Source organism: Crocuta crocuta, unplaced genomic scaffold, assembly GCF_008692635.1.
Source record: "Crocuta crocuta isolate KB4526 unplaced genomic scaffold, BGI_CrCroc_1.0 scaffold770, whole genome shotgun sequence".
NCBI lineage: Eukaryota > Metazoa > Chordata > Mammalia > Carnivora > Hyaenidae > Crocuta > Crocuta crocuta.
In genome coordinates this window covers 145,839-161,365 of record NW_027527430.1, presented here as the reverse complement: position 1 = coordinate 161,365, position 15,527 = coordinate 145,839, and the positions used below count along the sequence as shown (strand labels likewise).

Below are 15,527 nucleotides of genomic sequence, written 5' to 3'. Positions count from 1 at the left end.
GCAGCACTGTCTTTTGCTTGAAATCACCCCATTGGGAACCTTAATTAACTTAAGTTTAAACTTTTTTTAACTTTAATTATATTTTTTACTCTTATTTCTAAATTTTTTATGTTTATTGATTCATTGAGAGAGAGAGAGAGAGCACAAGCAGGGGAGAGGCAGAGAGAAGAAGAGCAAGTTACAAGCAGGCTTCATACCATCAACAGAGAGCCCGATGTGGAGATTGAACTCACAAACTGTGAGATCATGACCTGAGCTGAGATCAAGAATCAGTTGCTTAATTGACAGAACCACCCAGGCACCCCCTTAATTATGGCCTTAAAACTCAGTATTTCCAGTTGATGCTTTTTTGTTCCAGTCTTCTGTTTCTTTTTTTTTTTAATGTTTATTTATTTTTGAGAGTGCACATGAGTGGGGGAGAGGCAGAGAGAGAGGGACACAGAGGGTCCAAAGACGGCTCTGTGCTGACAGGATGACAGCAAGGAGCCTGATGTGGGGCTGAACTCAGGAACCATGAGATCACGACCTGAGCCGAAGTCGCACACTCCCCCGACTGAGCCACCCAGGTGCCTCTCCAGTCATCTGTTTCAAAAATGTCTTTATCTTTGAAGGGATTTTTTTTTTTAATTAAAAAAATCTTAACTTGTCAGTTCTATTAGATTACTTTTTTTCTTTTTTCTCTTTTTCTAACTTTTCTTTTTTCTTCTTCTTTTGAATACAATGCTTGCATTTCTCAGAGAGTTTATATTAATATTTGTGTCTCCTGATGTATGTGGAGGGCAAGGTGAAACCCATGCCCTAATTTCAGCTACTCCAGGTAGGCTGAGTTGGTACATAGAGGGTGTCTCATTGCAGAGTTGTCATCTGTACTTGTGCCTAATCTCTCTTCTCCCTGCCTCATTTGCCCCAGACACTGTTTTGATGAGGACCTCTATCACTCCGTTTTACCTCCTTAGTGCAGAGACAGGGATGTGGAGTGGAGAAGGGGAACTGCTCAGGCCTGTTAGTGACTGTAGGCTCCCCATTCCAGTCTGGCCCACATTTTACCACCGCTCCCTCTGGCAGTAGACTGGACCTGAGTAAATCAGGAAGGAACCAGAAAATGAGAGTGAGAAATGGCATATTTAGAAAGCTCTTCCCAAGCCTTTCACCCATCACCAGCCCTTGGAATTCTCCTTCATGCATCACAGTCACAAAGACATACATGGGGATGTCAAAAGCTCCCGTTACACTAAGGGTTTCTCATGGTTGTCTGTGTTAGAGTTTGATAAGTCTCAGCGCCTACTCAGCAACTTTCTACCCTGGAGTATATCCAGTGCTGGAGAGGGCCAATATCCCATGTTCTTTCTACCTTGTCAGGAACCCAGCAATTTTTCTTTTTTCCCCATGTTAAAGCTAATAGTTAGATTCACACACACATACACACACACACACACACACACACACACACACTTAAACATAGTATCACTAAATGTCTTATCAGTTCAAGCTTAGGAAGTTGTTTCCAAAGTTATTTTCGTACAGTTACTATGATTATCAGCTTTAATAAATAGAGTATACTTCATGAAGTGCAAATTCCGTAACACCAAATAGTTAAGAGTAGAAAACAAACAAAAAAAGGAATGCTTCTTTTCATTTAAATTAGAACAACAACAAACACTAAAAATTAACCCTAAAAGCAAATGTTCCAAGAGCTTTCTAGGTGGTGGGTGTTATTAAATTTTTACATGCATTACATCATATAATCTTCATGTGAAATAGTTCTGTTAAAATCCTTTCACAAGGAAGGAAATTAAATTTCAGATAACTTAGGCAATTTGCCCAAGATTATATTGGTGGGAACTGACAAGAGCCAGAGCTGAAATCATCTGTCCATTTTTAGCCTCTGGCTGGCCTTTGCCTGAGTTCTAGGCATTCTAGATCCAGATTATGTTTCTTAAAATTTTTATTAGTGCAGGGGACACCATTCACTCAGAATACCTTAGAATGCATTTTTGTTTAAGGTCATGTGATCTACCTACCCCCAAAAGAACAATGATTTCTCTAAAACCAGGTAAATAAGTGAAACCATTTCATTCCCTGAACATCCATCAAGCTCAGGGAATAATTTTGGAATTTTGCAAAGTAAATTTAGAATCCTCAGCAGACCTTTAACATGGTATCTGGGGTGGTTCATACAAGCAGAATAAACAGAATAAGAGGCAGTTCACCTTTTAGCCAATTTTATTTTACAAAGAGATTGTAACAATGTTGGAATGATATGAAAGGGGACTACTTGCAGCAAATTGTGTGGATTTCAAAAATCATGCGATAGCCTTCTTCCAAAGCTCATTTTATTTCTCAGAGCAATATAGATTTCTGGTATTAAATTGGAGTGTGACCATGAGAGTGAAATCTTAGCCATCTTACCCTAAGTCTCTTATTATCCAAGCTTAGTAGTGTAAGTATATGAGAACACAAAAGTCTAAGACCTAGTAAGTGTTAATCCCAGAACCTGCATTCTATAATTTTTTTATTTAATGGAAACAGGGATGATATTTAATTACAAATACCTACTAAAAGTAGATATAGTGCAAGCTGGGTGCTGCTTTATTATCTGGAATACCAGTTTGCTGAGATTTACACTAAGAGCTTATAAATACTAAAGCAAATAGGAATCTTTTAAAACATTATTTTGAATGATTTAGAGAGAAACATGTACTCAAATTTTTATTTTTGGATTGTTATACTTCCACAATTTAAGTTTTAGAAAATTAGTCTACAGCTCATCAGCCCGAACTCTAGCAGAGATAATTTGGCTGTCTATAAGAGGTATAAACAAGATAATTGAAACAAGATAAAAGATAATTGAAAAGGAATGTTCAGCTACATCAAGAGTGGAATTTGGCTTCCAAAATGGGAGGAAATATGATTCAAAGTGTCCACTCTTTACATTGTATATATTAAAAGGTTTAGACTACGAATAGTCTCAGATTAAAGAAGAAGAAGATGATACATAAGATAATGGAAGAATGTTCCTCTTCCATGGCAATGTGGTAATTTCCCTAACATACTGAAATATAGTGTCTTTCGGAGGTTGCTTATTCTAAGCACACAATTAAGATTCCAAAGTCAATCTTTAAAGAGCTAGGTGAGATGCTAAGAGTAGTAGGTAAAATTTACCTTCATGGATGATATTCTTTTATTTGATCTACCAAATAAGAATAGGACATAAAATGTATTGATGACAGTGGTATTGATGATGGAGTATTGAAACAAGTAAAGTAAAATTGGATAGCCAAGTGAACTCATTTAGTATTGTTGCAGAAGAAAAGGGACCAGAGATCCAGAATTTAACGACAAAAATGCCGTTTATAAGTTCTGTATTACAAGAATGAAAGAGGGGAATGTTTACCAGTCAGAAGCTAGGGGTCACCCCGTCCCCAGTACTTTAATTCATCAAGATTCCAGGTTTCTTTTGATAAGTCCACCTTCTCACAAGAGAGCTGCCTTGTGAACACTGGTTGGGAAGGTTGCTATTGACGTTCAGTGAGGGAAGATCGAACTGGGAAACTCAGAATGAAGAGGAAGTTAGACTTTGCATGTTGGCAAATTATTGAAAGCCCAAAAGAACACTTGCAGGATTCAGGATTGCCCATACCACATTTAACACATCTAAAATCTATAAATCCAGGCACAGTGTTTGTATAGAGATGAGAAGGCTTAGTTCTGACTTTTAACTTTTTCAATATGTAACATGAATATATATTAGAATATAGTACATATAGACTGCATATATAGTGACTTAGAAAGGAGCTGGTTTCCTTGTGCACATCCTCTACCATTTCAAATGTTAATTATTAGCCTCATCAGAGAGTGACAAACCCTAGTCACTTACATGAATCTGAAGAACTTCTTTGGAAAACGGTATCTGAATTATTAACTCAATATTATAAGATAAGACCTTAAAATTTTTTTCTGATTTGTAGTTGGTGAGACGAGAGCTTATAGCAGTCCATCAAAAACAGTGAGACAGTACCTTTCTACTGAGTTTAAGATTTTATAGACACTGTGGGGCGCCTGGGTGGCTCAGTCGGTTAAGTGTCCGACTTCGGCTTAGGTCATGAACTCACAGTTTGTGGGTTCGAGCCCCACGTTGGGCTCTGTGATGTACCCTATATGTAGAAACTTTTCTTACATTTTTCTAGCATTTATTTATACATTAAGGTCAAAAGGAGCTCCCTATTTAAATTTGAAAACAGTATTAAAATTTTTATTACATGGCTGTTACTTTTGCAGCAAACTACTGTAAGGTACTTTGGAATCAGGAGAAAATATGGAGATAAAATACCAGTTAGAAAATGTCCATAACAGGGGACCTTGTAGCTCAGTTGATTGAGGGTCAGATTATTGATTTCGGCTCAAGTTATGATCCCAGTGTTGTGAGATCAACTCCCACATAGGGCTCTGTGCTTAGCCTACTTCAGATTCTCTCTGTCTCTCTGTCTCTGTCTCTGTCTCTCTCTCTCTCCCCCTCCCCCTCCCTCTGCCCCTCTCCCCTTCTTGCATACTTATTCTCTTTTTAAAATAAAATCATTAGGGGCACCTGGTGGTTCAGTCATGGTCTCGCAGTTTGTGAGTTCAAGCCCCGCTTCAGGCTCTTTGCTGACAGCTCAGAGCTTGGAGCCTGCTGCGGATTCTGTGTCTCCTTCTCTCTGCCCCTCCCCTGCTCATTCTCTCTCTCTCTATCAAAATTAAAGAAACATTTAAAATATTAATAAATATAAAAATAAAAATAAAATAGAATCATTAAAAAAAAAAAAGAGTCTCTATAAGATGAAATGAAGAGGAAAGCAACTCTGTTGAAAAACCAGCCATAGCGGCACCTGGGTGGCTCAGTCGGTTGAGCATCCAATTTCGGCTCAGGAATGATCTCACTGCTCATGGGCCTGAGCCTTGTGTTGGGCTCTGTGCTGACAGCCCAGAGCCTGGAGCTTTCTTCAGATTCTGTGTCTCCCTCTCTCTCTGCCCCTCCTCTGCTCATGCTTTGTTTCTCAATAATAAATAAATGTTTAAAAAAAACTTTGAAAAGAAAAACCATCCATAACCCATAGTAGAGACTACAGAATAAGGACCCATAAAATGAAGTTGCTTCTGTTTTTTTTTGTTGTTGTTTACCATTACTGTTACCTTCACCTTTTTTAATCCTAGTATTCAAAGATCTCAAGACAATTTTCATGTTTTATTTTACATGGATTTGTTGAAGCCTAGAATTTGAGACACATTAAAATTATTGTGACATTACTGTTTCAGAGTAATGTTACTGAAGTAATTTTGCCAAGATAATATGTCCATTTTTTAGTTTACAAAATCATACCTCCCTATCATAACCAACCAAGTGTTTCTTATACTTTTATTTTGGGGACACATTGCCCTTTTCAAACTTTATTCACAAATATTGCTTACTTTAAAAATGTATTCCATTAAGGAAAGATTTTGAAACTGAGCTTAACATATACTTAATAATCAGGTGAAAAAACATAGGAATATTATTAGTTTTTTGTAATATTTTAAATCTATACTAATAAATGAAAATGTTCCATTCTCAAAATTGATATTGTCAATATTGTTATCTTGAAGAAAATGAAATTACTGTTATGTCTTGTCTCCTCAGATAAACTTACAAAGAAAAATGAGAGTCACTGGTGTGATTACCCAAGGAGCCAAGAGGATTGGAAGTCCAGAGTATATAAAATCCTACAAAATTGCCTATAGTAATGATGGAAAAACTTGGGCGATGTACAAAGTAAAAGGCACCAGTGAAGATATGGTAAGACTGATTTCAATTATTTCATTTAAAAGTAAAATTCTGTGAATAATCACTGATTGCCAAATAGTTACTTAGTCTTTAACTGACACCTTACATTGTTGCAAATACATTCATAATCTTTTTAATTGGATTAGTAGTGTGTAGGGTGTAAGGAATTTTCCATGTAATATGTGTACGCTTGCTACCATTTAAGATCTTCTCAGATTTTGATTGGTGGCTATATAAATAGTTTATCACAATGTTGGCAAAACCCCGTATATGACAGTTAATTTTTATTTTAATTAAAGTAAAAATTTCATTTTATGGTTTTCACAGATTAGTGTTCTCCTTAAATAAGTACAGATCAAAATTACTATTTTTAAAGAAAAATATTACTTTTAAATAAAAACACCAAGTGATAGAAAATATATATGTTTGTGTACCTTTATATTAGAAAACAATTTTGTTACTTAGCAGAATAAAATATTTTAGAGGAAATGAATACAATATTCAGTGTCTACTTTGCCTTTTCATATGACAGTCCCAATTTTTATCAATTTTTCCTCAAAATTTTTTATTTTAAAAATATCGGGACAGCACCTCATCCCACTTAAAACCAGATCATTGAACTACACTCTGATAAATTTTATGAAAGATTTTTAAACATTTCTTAAATGAACTTAAATAAAGTTTTCTGATTACCAGGTAAATCAAGAATGGGATTTAAAAGAATTAAAAATAACACATTTTAGCATTTTACTCTTTAGAGGGAAACGCTGTTTTTCACTGGAGATACATATAAAACATTTATGATTCTCTCATCCAGTGATCTGGGACTGACTGATAAGAAAGTAATCTTGAGGAATCAGACCCTGAAGTATCATAAGTCTGATCAGAGCATTAGAGAGACTGAGTGACCCAGCAGGACTAGTGAAGACTGATTTCTATGAAAAACAAAAAACAAACAAAACAAAACAAAACCACAACAAAAAAACAAACAAACAAAAATCACCACAAACCTATAAATACTAAGTAGCAGCATGAATGGATAGACCCAGATTAAGTTGGAAAGTTTAAGGTGCCCATTTCTCAAAAAAATAAGGAAGCATTCCCCTGGCTCTGAAGGACTGGCCTGAAAATCGACAAGACCATCATAGTAGAATATGGATTATACCATAGACCACAGTGGTTTATAGCTTTAATTAGGATTTTATCTATAGGTTTTATATTCACTGCTGAGGGCAAGGTGATTCCTAAAGGCTTCAGATCCCCAAAGTACTTAATCCAGTTTTTGAAAGATGATGTTGGGTAGGCTACAGAGTCAGTATTTGAAAATACGTAAGGAAACTGCTGCACTTACTCATTTTAAACTCTGTATTAATTATCTCTTTACACAGGTATTTCCTGGAAATGTTGATAACAACACACCCTATGCTAACTCTTTCACACCCCCCATAAAAGCTCAGTATGTAAGACTCTATCCCCAAGTCTGTCGAAGACATTGCACTTTGAGAATGGAACTTCTTGGATGTGAACTATCCGGTGAGACTCAAATTATCTATTGCTGTATTTTCTTTAAGGAAAGAAAAACCCACATATTTGTATGTAGTCTACTACTAATTTGCTATTTTCCAAGACTCATGGACATTCATTTTTGCTACAAAATGTCTAGGGCACCGTTCATTGAGAAACAATGTGTGCGTATGTGTGTGTGTGTGTGTGTGTGCGCGCACACACACATAGGATAAACAAGTTATAAAACATGCTCCAGAATAAAATTAACATAGAAGGAGCAGTGTATTTGTTTGGTCAGAAAAAGTACAACAAATTGTCACTGGAAATTTTTGTCAAATTTAAATGTGTCCTGTTTTTAGTAGTAACTATGATTTATGTTTTGTGACGAAACTTCAGTATAAACTGGAATCTGCCTGACCTCATAAATTGCAGTTATACTCAGGCGCTATGGCTCGAAGAGTGAGTTTTATCTTTGTCCATCCACCATAAGAACTTGGTTTTATTTTGTTTTGTTTAGGTTTTATGAAACATGTAAATTTATCATTCCTCCTGGGGAGATAATACTTCAAAAATAAGATAGCTACTATAAATTCATTCTTAGATCAGTCTTATCCAGCAACCTGCTTATTGTACAAACAGTGATTATCCAGCTCAAAGATAAATCTGTCAAAGAGCCCAGAGTTAAATACTTCTTGTCTTCTAGGAGCATCAGCACTAGATATAAAGATGAAGACTTAATGTGTAGATCTCACAGTGGTCCCATTTCAATACAGCTAGATTCTGAACTAAACAGAAACCTTGTTCAGGCCTTTTACTGTGCTGTATTGTTGGTAGTTGTTCTTTGTATTTCTAACATCAACATTTAAAAATGACCTTTGCTACTATGGCCTGAGATTATTTTGTTCAAACAACTGTTTTGTAGAAAGCCAAGCCAAAAATTCATGTGAGCCCTACTTTTTAGCATGAAAGAGTTTATCAAACTTACAATTATGCCACTGAGTCAAAAACAGGAGAATACATATTTTCAAATGGACAACTGAGAGTTTTTTATTCATTTCAAAAGGTTGCACAGACATTAATATATATTCTTTATATCTGTTTCCCTTCTTAGGTTTATTTTTGATACAGAGAAAGGGAATGATTTTTTAAGCAAATAAAAGTAATTATTGAAAACAGCCAAACTTTAAATGAACCAAAAACATTTAAAGGAATTAGAAGCATGTGGCCAGATGAGTGAATCTATTTCAAGAATTACATTTTCATACTATAGATGGATGTCCTTTATAAAGCAACGAACATATGGTTTTAGTTCTATTAATTATCCTAACAATGATGTTTTCTTTATTGTGGGAATTCAAACCAGCTTATTGACTGCCAGAAATCTCAACAGAATGATGGCTGTGCAGTGTTTATATTACATGTCACTCTATCATCACAAACCAACGTCATCCCTAAGTCATTCATCATAAAGCAATCAAGAAGCCAAGCCCCATGGTTTTTAGTTGTTTAACATCACCTTCCCCAATTTTCCAGTCTCTTGATTCATGAGGGTCAGTGTCTCTTACATGGCACAGTTACACCCCCAACGTATGAATGTATTTGAGTTTTAGTTTTTAAAGGAGGCTACTTCTGACACTTTACAGACTTTATGTTCTTAAAAAGAAGCCATACCCTATCTCCCAACCACACTAACTGATTTCAAACTTGCATGCAGATGATACTATCTTTCAATGGATGCTTTTAAAAGCTAGGGCACCTCACTATAAAAATAATCAATGTCTTTGTTAATACTTCATTTTGTTCAGGTGTCATCCATTCTGGTCAAAGTGTTAATTAAGGTATATATGTGAAATCATGTGGAAGAGAAGGAAAATTTGTAGTGTGAGGCAAATTGGCAGAGAGGTTAGCTCTAACCTGTGGAAATAAACAGCAATATAATGGGCCAACTATTTGCCACAATTCACTGCAACACTGTAAAGCACAGAGTTTCTTTTTTTGTACCCAATGAACTGCTAGGAGATCTCTCAACTTGCCTAGAAGATCCACAGTTAATCTTTGCCCAGACACTTGAAAAAGAAAATCCCCTAAATTCTCTGAAAGACTTATGATTTAAGATGGTTAGAATAAAATGAATCATGACTGTAATTAGAGGAAGAATAGTCATTCATTCATTCTTTGAACAAATTATTCAGCACTGGTTCTGGGCCACATACTTGACAACAGAATAGAACTCATTTCTATGACTAAGCAGAAATGGCCAAAGTAAAGGCACACATCCCTTTTCTATCTGAGACTTCAAATATTATATCACAAAAGGTGAAAAACAACTACCTTCTCTTTCCCCTTGTATCTTTCTACAAGCCAAGCAGTTTCACAAAGACTCCAGTATCAGGGCAGAGTGGCCGTGGGGGAGTTGGCGGTCATAATAGAAAAGTCAGAAATGACAGAAATGCAGGCAATGCATGTTACCTTAGAATTGCCTGAAGATAAATGGCTTGTCATTAAGACTTTATAGTCTTAATGGAACTTTCTAGAATCTTTGAGATTTTTCATGAAATTTTTCTCCTCCAGAACTTATATTTAGGGCTTAGAGCTACTTTTATCCTGAGACGTAGGGTCTAGATCTCTTACACTAAAACCCAACAAGCCTTGTGTTAGGCACACAGTTGGCTAATCCTCCGTGTCAGTTTTTATCACACTTGCATGGGAGAGGCATTTCCTGGAAGGAGGTGAAGGCAAATATAGAGGAGCCTCAAGAAGGAAATGATCTAGATTGACCAGAACAGGAAGCAATGAATTGTAGTTAAGAATTATTTATCAATGAAGAGTTCTAAGCCCCCTCTCTTAGAGCCTTAAAATGGCCTAGTTTCAAAAAATGCAACCAATCCTGGTCCATTATTTAGTACTTACTGCTATGCTGACTTGGGGACTTCACATTGTTATCTGTTGGAATGAGCTTTAGAGAAATAATAAAAACAGCTACCATTTACTGAATGGTAGCCACATGCCAGACTATTTTTAAATACTTTATATTTATTGGCTAATTTCTTAGAACACTTTTTGAGTTAGTTTCTATTATTACTACCATATTACAGATTAGAAAACTGAGACATAAAGTAGTTAAATAGTGGGTAAAAGGCCATACAGAAAGTAAGTGGGGTTAGCAGGAGAGTACACAGAGACAGCCTTGATTAGAGTTCTCTTTTTTATCTTGGCTTTCTTGATAATCAAATTTATGTGTTCCTCGGTCAAAATGTAATAATTCTACATATGGAACGTTCACTAATATGATAAGAGAATCGTGCTTCCTATTATGAACTTTGTGAATGGAATTTCGTCACAGTTGCAATTCAAGATTGGGAGATTGTGTGTACGTTTCCTTGAGAAATTGGGTCTGTGTGTGCATATACACACAATTTCCTAGTAACAGAGAACCCAAACTTTACACCATGTCAAACTTGCAAATATATATGCCAGATCTGAAAGTCTTTCAAAAATATCCAAAACTAGAGGTTATTGCATATGACTGAAATGTCAGTTTTTATAATAAGGCTTGTTGAGGAATGATTTTTGCTAGAATCAGCTTATTTTCTTCTATTATCTATTAATTTAAATTCTACACTTGGACAGTACCTGACACATGGTATACATCGAGTAAATATTAGCTTCCTCAACATCCAGAAGAAGCCATGTTGGTGCTATAAGAATCAGTGACAAAGATTAACAAACATTTCGTAGAAAACAAACTACTGTCCAGTTTGAAATATGCCATTGGAGCAGTTTGTGAAAATGACTTTGTACTCAGGGAATTTTCATTTGCAGTATTATGAAAACAAATAAAAGAAAATCAAATATATTTTGTGACAAAATGTTCTTTTTTAAAGACACAATGAAGCTGTTGAAAACACGGAATAGTCACGAGGCTATCAGTAATGAGACAGGAGAGAGCATTTCAGCCTTGTTTTCATTTTGCAAACTCATCTATCACCGAAAAGCAGTCTGAATTGTCTGTCTTGTTTTCAATTTTTCCAAAATATATTCCGACAAAATAGCCTGAATTGGCTATCTTGTGTTTCGATTTTTTTTACAGATTTAGTTCTGATTATAGCCTTTTTTTGGGATTTAGATCCTTTCTCTTTGGGGAAATGAACAGCATTACGCTTAATCTTCTCTTGCCTCTCCAAAATGAAAGTAGAAAACTTCCAGGGTCGTCCATTATTTTTCTCATGGAGACCGTCTCATTTTCTTTCAGGCTGTTCAGAGCCTCTGGGGATGAAATCAGGACACATACAAGACTATCAGATCACCGCCTCCAGCATCTTCAGGACTCTCAACATGGACATGTTCACCTGGGAACCAAGGAAAGCTCGGCTGGATAAACAGGGCAAAGTGAATGCCTGGACCTCTGGCCACAATGACCAGTCACAATGGTTACAGGTAATATTTTCCAAAACCATTTCACCAGCCACTGCTCCTCTTCCAGGAGATTTCCTGTTGGTGTCACGAATGTTGGAGTCCTTGCCTTCATTCTAATTTAAGTGTACCTTCCTGTTTGGCTTACCTAAAACTGGTAAAACAGAAATTCCTTAGGAAGCCATACGCTGGTACCCTTCTTACTGTGATGTTGATTTATAGATGCTGCTGTCAGATGGATGCAGCAGATTGGACCAGATCACAATATGGATAGGTCAATTCAATCGATTATGAGAGCATTTGCATTTTAACTCTCCTCTATTCTAATGCTTCCTGTCAGTATTGGTTTGAACCTGTCACAGCAGGGTGGCAGACTGCCTTGAAATCATGCTATTGACCTGAAGATTTTTCCCATAGAACCATGACTCCTGCCTTATTAGCTCTTTACCTGTGGTTGCTAAGCAATGGAGCAATTTGATTACATTCTCATAAGAGAGCTCACTTATAGAAGGGAAGCATAGATGCCGCAGAGTCTATTTATCATTTGCAAATGAAGTGCGGTTGTAGTCAGTGCTTTTTAAAAAGTCTTCTTCAAATGCGCTTATCGTGGAGTACTTTTAAGTAGGAACAAATTTGTTAATGTGCAAAGAAAAGTAAGACAGTTTAATTCCATAATGAGGTCATTTTATTTGAAAAATATGAGTTCTATTCTTACTGATTTTTATGCTGTATTCGTGAGTTTCAAAGTGTGGTAATTCATTGCATTTCTGAAAATCACCAAAAAAATTATAAGGGCACCAAATATCACTCCTCATCGAACCAGATTTGCCACACCTTAGTCTGTTCTAAGTCATCTGGAATTTCCAGTAGAATCTTCTCTGTAGAAATAGTCACTTTTCTCTTTACTTTCCCCTAACATTCTATGTGGATCTTTATTGATCTGGAACTTTATTGAACTCTTTCTTTAGCCATTATGTATGAAGAATAATTATGTGTGTTTTTCCCCTTTTAATGCTTTATGAGCTTTTTGAAGATAAGGTCTATGTGTAGACACACACATGCGCGTGCACACACGCGCACACGTGCGCGCACACACACACACACTATAGTCCCCTTCTCACCACCCCCACTGCCATCTTTCAAAATATCCACATGAAAGGATTGTCAATGACAAATTTCTTTAGAAAAATAAAATAAAACAATTTTTTACATGGATCAGGGTATAATCTTCAATCCAAACCTCAGTCCATCACTTTTTTTAAGATGGCTTTCCAACTGTCTTAAAGTCACTTGCATACTGAAATTGATTCATTCTGTTGAGGATAGATTTTCTGTCAATTCAAGGACCAGTTCTTCCAGTATATGTGTATTTTTTTGTTGTGTCAAAACATATTCAGAATCTCCAAGGCAAGGGAACCTGACATCTTTTCTTATATTTATTTTTTTCTTTTTTGACATCGTGCAAGAAAATGCTCCAGAATTGTGTCTTTTTTTAGTGTTTTCTCCTCAGGAGAATATAATCTGTTCAACTGTACCTTGTTAGGCTTGTTAGTGTATTTGTTGAAGATAAGATTAACACTTTTATAGATAATGTATAGGGTGATTTTGTTTTGAATTATTGATATAGTCAGTTTTTATTATTTGAGACTTCTGAATTTATAAATTTTAGCTGTGATTTTAACCACGATGTATCCGTTCTGAGAAATAGCTCTTCAAAAGAAAAACCATGTCTGTCATTTAAACTCCCTTCTTTCATTACCAATCTTCTGCTAATTGATGTTTTAAGAAATTTCTCTTATATATCAACTGTACATATAACCCTCTAGTGATTAGAGTTTTACTTTGGTTCAGTAGATTTTTTCCTAACCTATTCAGATAATATCAGCAAATACAATTGTTGTAAGTGAAATCCCAAAAACACCTTTTTACCAAGTCATTATGCATTTTAAGAAATTCTTATGTGTTTTTTTAAAAAAATTCTTATGTGTTTAAATACCACTTTAATGTTTTATTCTTATTATTACTCTGTTTCTTCTAGTCTCTCTGGGAAGGTCAAAATCTAGGCAGCTTCTCAAGCAAATGTTCTTGTGTTATTTTTTTAGAAGTGATATTACCTGATTAATGTCTTTGAGCTACTGTTAATCATGAAATCATTATGCTAGTCCTATAAAAACATGGGAAAAATGTGTTAAGTCCACAGGCAGTCTTAAATAAGAGACATTTCTCAGACCTCTGAAAAAATGTTTTTCTATCACTATGATGTGTTTCATGTTCTCTAAAACTTTAAGCAAGAAGCCCTATAGTGTGTTTGCCAAAATCCTCTGAAGGTTAAATTATAGTTTCTTCCTTTCAAATAATCTTACCTACACCTAAATTAAAAACTCATAAACCTATCATCCCTGACTCATAGTTGGACATTTTTTTAAATTTTTTAAGTTTATTATTTAGAGTGACAGAGGCTATATGCATGCAGGGGATGGGCAGAGAGAAAGGGTGAGGCTCTGAGCTATCAGCGTGATGCGGGGCTTGATCCCACAAACCATGAGTTCATGACCTGAGCCAAAATCAAGTCAGATGCTTCACCGGCTGAGCCACCCAGGAGCCCCAAGTTTTGGACATTCGTAATATGCGATTGAAGTAATTTTAATCCTCTTCATAAAAATAAAGTACCATTTAACTCACTGAAATCATTTAAGATCAGATGATTACTTTCTATGGTTTCTAAACAAAGGACCCAGGAATTTTGTCATATTTTAAGGTAGCTTAAATTAGACAAATGACAGAACAGAGGAAGCACATAGTAGGTCCCCAGCAATGGATACCTCCCTTTTTACTTTCTGGTGATTTGTTTAATCTCAGGAGAGCATAATCTGATGCTACCAATCACAACTAAAAAGGAAGATATGCGTCTATGTTCTTTGCTTCTTCCAGAAGGGATTTTCCAATAAACCTATGAAATGTAAAGTAATATACCACTAGCTAAGTTGCAAACTGTGAGCAGTGTTGATAAATTACATACATACATTTGCATTGACAAAATAATTCAAATTTTTTACCTGGGTAGAGTCAGATTTTTCAGACCTTTACCTGGGAGTAGTAATAACAATATTAATAGCTTTAAATTAACATTATATCATTTGGCAATATTCTCTGCTGAAGTCAAATTCTTACTAGAATGTTTATGTGTCTTTATGACCATTTTCAGTGGCTTTTCAACAGATTGAATAAATTCTCTTCTTATTTATGCTCAGATTATACAAACTGATTAAAATTCAGCACAAAACTGAGATGTTTAATGACGTTCTAACAGGAGAAGGAACATTACTGATGATAATTTTATAAATTGTGAAGAAATATTTTCATCTAGTAGATGCAGCTGTGCAAGGAGCACTCTAAGAATTAACCTGGATTCACTAAAAAACATTTTTTTTTTCAAATAAGACATTCTAAATTCTTCTATAGTGAGTATACCATGTACGAATTCATTACCTTATTGGTGGGGACTATTGACTATAGAACTATAGTTCTATATAGTGACTATAAGTCACCATCTATAACTGAATCTGCTAAAAAGTTTTTCAGATTTCATAAAGCATAGCATATAATATAAATGACTATCAGGAAGGAAAATGTCACCAGATCACCTAGGAAATGACCTTTTGGTCTATTTCATGAGACATTTGCTAATTTAAGGTAGTCTGCATAGAATTTCAACCAAATTAGTAGAATTAATAGAGTTGTTAGCCCACACATTTTAGTGTTGACCTTTGTCAAAATTGCAGCTAACCCTCCACAGCTTCATTTCAATACT

At 35.4% G+C, this 15,527-nt stretch overlaps 1 protein-coding gene across 3 annotated transcripts in view; it reads left to right on the top strand.

Annotated features, from left to right (window-relative positions):
* Positions 1-15,527, top strand: part of EDIL3 (EGF like and discoidin domains 3) — a 408,087-nt gene that overhangs the window by 301,243 nt on the left and 91,317 nt on the right. For all 3 annotated transcript variants that reach the window (XM_077759157.1, XM_077759166.1, XM_077759175.1), the window contains 3 exons: positions 5,654-5,809; positions 7,186-7,330; positions 11,556-11,740. In XM_077759157.1, the coding sequence (XP_077615283.1) occupies positions 5,654-5,809; positions 7,186-7,330; positions 11,556-11,740 (486 nt within the window). The remainder of the gene's footprint in view (positions 1-5,653; positions 5,810-7,185; positions 7,331-11,555; positions 11,741-15,527) is intronic.